Genomic DNA, 3,829 nt, shown 5'->3' on the forward strand with positions numbered 1-3,829 from the left:
GAGTTCTCGCATGTTGTTGTTGAGCATTAGATTTCTTTAGGTTAAAGCAAGGTGTCTAACTGGTGAATCTCTTTTTTTATGGTAAGATCTTCTTCTCCTTCATTTGTATAGATTAGTTTTAGCTTTATAAGTGCTTAGATGATACAAGTTAATAGTCAAATATTGCAGTTGAATTGGGTGTTGATTATAGGAAGTTTTGGGGCTGTTCTTGTTGCTTTTGAGGTGCTGGACATATGGTTGTTGGTTGTGGTTGTTGGTTGCGGTATTTTTTGTTGTTATTATAAATTTGAGGAATCAAAAAAAGGGAAGATGTTGTCCAATTTACGTAGAACGAGCTTGTCGATCATTAGCTAGATGGTATATTTCTGTTGTTGATACTAGTGTTATTTTATTTGTTGTTGAAAAGTTGGGAAGAAATTGATTCCATTGTCATCATTGAAGGCTTGGTTTCAAAGGTATGTTAAGGCTACTCTTTTCTTTCTTTAGCATGAAATCCAAACAAGTTTCCTTCCAAATGTGATTTGGAGAAGTAAAACCTCATAAATGCTCTATTGGTGTATTCGATGATTCCATGAATGTTCTATTTGGTACCGCCCCAATAAGATGAACAACAACAACAACAACAAGCCCAGTTAAATCCCACAAGTGGGGTCTGGGGAAGGTAAAGTATACGCAGACGTTACCCCTACCTAATGAAGTTAGAGAGGTTGTTTTCGAAAGACAATCAGCTCAATAGAAGTGAAAATGAAGCAATAAACAGACAGTAGCAACAACTAGGTAATAAGACATGGGCGCAATAAAGATACGTGCAACAACAGATATCTAAGTCTACAAAACAATGAAAATAGATGCAATCTTGCTCGAAATAATACCACAATGTGAAATAGCAAGGGGCTATGCCTAGCAAAATACAAGACTAGTACTAATACTACTAGGATGCCTACATGAAACTCTAGACTGCCTGTCAACCCACAACCCTAATCCTCAACCTCCACACCCTCCTATTGAGGGTCATGTCCTCGGTAAGCTGACGAAGCGTCATGTCCTACCTAATCACCTCACCCCAATACATCTTAGGCCTCCCTCTACCGCTCCTCTGGCCCGCCATGGTCAACCTCTCACTCCTCCTAACAGGGGCATCAAGGTCTTTCCTCTTCACATGCTCGAACCATCTCAGCTTGGATTCCCTTAACTTATCTTCTATAGGAGCCACACCCACCATGTCCCTAATATACTCGTTCCTAATCTTATCTCTCCTGGTATGTCCACACATCCATATCAACATCCTCATTTTCACTACATTCAACTTCTGAATATGAGATTTCTTGATTGGCCAATACTCGACTCGATACAACATGGCTGGTTTTACTACCACTTTATAGAAATTACCCTTAAGTCTAGGTGACACATTCTTGTCACACAAAACACTAGAAGTGAGTCTCCATTTCATCCATCCCGCTCCAATACAGTGTGCAACATCCTCGTGGATCTTCCCGCTACCCTGAATCACAGACCTAAGATATTCGAAACTATCTCTCATAGGGATGAATTATGTATCCAGCTTCATGTCCACTTCTGCTTTATGGGCCCCAACACTAAACTTACACTCCAAGTACTCAGTCTTCATCCTGCTCAACTTGAAACCTTTAGACTCCAGGGTCTGTCTCCACACTTCCAGCCTAGCATTAACCCCACAACGCGTCTTATCAATTATCACTATATCATCTGCAAATAACATACACCACGACACCTCTCCTTGAATGTGTCGCGTCAACACATTCATCTCCAGGGAAAATAAAAATGAGCTAATAGCTGATCCTTGATGCAACCCCATCTCCATAGAGAAATTGTCCGAGTCACCTCCTACAGTCCTTACCCGAGCCCTAACTCCATCTTACATGTCCTTAATCACCTTGACGTTTGTTACCGGAACACCGCTAATCTCCAAACATCTCCATAAAACCTCCCTAGGGACTTTATCGTAGGCTTTTCTAAGTCAATAAACACTATATGCAAGTCCTTCTTCCTCTCACTATATTGTTCTATCAACCTCCTTACCATATGAATGGCATATGTAGTCGACCGCCCTAGCATGAAACCAAACTGGTTCTCTGAAATAGACACACTCCTTCTCACCCTCATCTCCACCACCCTCTCCCAAACTTTCATGGTGTGACTCAGCAGCTTGATAACCCTATAGCTATTTCGATTCTAGATATCACCCTTGTTCTTTTACAACGGTACTATCAAACTTCTCCTCCATACTTCGGGAATCCTCTTCGTCCTAAAAAAAACATTAAACATATCAGTAAGCCACTCCAAGCCTATCTCGCCCGCGTTCTGCCAAAAATCTACTAGAATCTCGTCTAGTCCGGTCGCCCTACCCCTACTCATCTTCCGCATAACCTCCTCAACCTCCTCAACCATAATACGTCTACAAAACCCAAAATCATGCTGGCTTTCCGAGTCTTCCAACATCCCAAGCTCAATGATCCTATCCCCATCCTCGTTCAAGAGTTTATGGAAGTACGTCTCCCACTTGCGCCTAATATAGCCCTCATCTACCAAGATCTTACATTCATCGTCTTTGATGCACCTCACTTGTTCCAGGTCCCGAGACTTTTTCTCTCTAGCCTTGGCTAACTGGAACAATTTCTTATCACTGTCTCTGTCCCCCAGCTCCTCATACAAGCATTCAAATGTTATAGTCTTGGCTGCCATGACCGCTTCCTTCGCCTCTTTCTTAGCATCTCATAAAACTCCATATTCGTCATTCTCTCCTCCCCATCGGCGGTAAGGCCCCAAAATATTTCACCTAAATATTCATGGCACTTCTACGGTACACTATGCGACCACAAAATCATTTTCCCAGATTGCAGATAGGCTGCATAATGCAGTGGAACTTTTCGTGGGTCGCACATCCTTCGCATATCCAGCATGAAGAATTCTAGATGGGGACTTTTGTAGTGCGTTATGCGACCACATAACAGGTCTGCGGGCCGTAGACCTACTGCACACCTAACCCGAACAGTCTAGTTTTGGGACCATTTATTGCGGTCCCCTTTGCGGACCTGATATTCGTTTTGCAGTCCGGACTGCAATCACAGATCCGACTTCGTAGGCTTACGTTTAGGAAAATTTTACCCGATCCCATTTTTATAAAACGACATTGGGGGTCATTTGGGTTGGTTTTAACGGATATTTTAGAGAGAGGGAAGTATCTTAGAGAGAGAGAAAATGAAGCCCTAATTTCATGATCCCAAATCCACTAGTCGTGATGGCACCTAGCCCAACCCGCTAGGTAAGGCAACTAATAGCCATCCAATTTCAATAATATTAATAAGACAATTGAACAAAAAGAATTATCTGAATCTTATACATTTCCCAAGAATTGGTAGTACAAATCATGAGCTTCTAAGAATAGTTTACAAAGCGGAAATGAAATAAATACATAGTTTGTTTGAATAGTACATAAACAGAGTTTTACAGATCTAAAGCTACCACGAACAAGAGGCAACTACAGCCGAGACACAGGTACATCTTCAATCCAGCTCTTATCGAACACAGCATCATCAGCAGCCAACATCTGCACGCAAGGTGCAGAAGTGTAGTATGAGTACAACCGATCCCATGTACTCAATAAGTAACAAACCTAACCTTAGATTGAAAGTAGTGGAGAGATTGTACCATGGTCGGGTCCCAACTTCAATAACCAACAATAGTTTATAACAACATAAAACAAGTAATTCCAGAAGTAACTCAACAATCAAATGCTCAAACAAAAAATGATTTCTGAAAATAAGTCTGCCTTTCAAGTACTTCAATGAAA

General features: G+C 41.4%; 1 protein-coding gene across 1 annotated transcript; it reads right to left on the bottom strand.

Annotated features, from left to right (window-relative positions):
- Positions 1 to 1,045: 1,045 nt before the first annotated feature.
- LOC142169677 (uncharacterized) lies at positions 1,046 to 1,357 on the bottom strand. The gene has a single exon (XM_075231575.1). It carries the CDS (start codon positions 1,355 to 1,357, stop codon positions 1,046 to 1,048), a length of 312 nt encoding a protein of 103 aa, XP_075087676.1.
- Positions 1,358 to 3,829: the final 2,472 nt, after the last annotated feature.

The sequence above is a fragment of the Nicotiana tabacum genome, chromosome 15, assembly GCF_000715075.1.
Source record: "Nicotiana tabacum cultivar K326 chromosome 15, ASM71507v2, whole genome shotgun sequence".
In the NCBI taxonomy this organism is placed as follows: Eukaryota; Viridiplantae; Streptophyta; class Magnoliopsida; order Solanales; family Solanaceae; genus Nicotiana; species Nicotiana tabacum.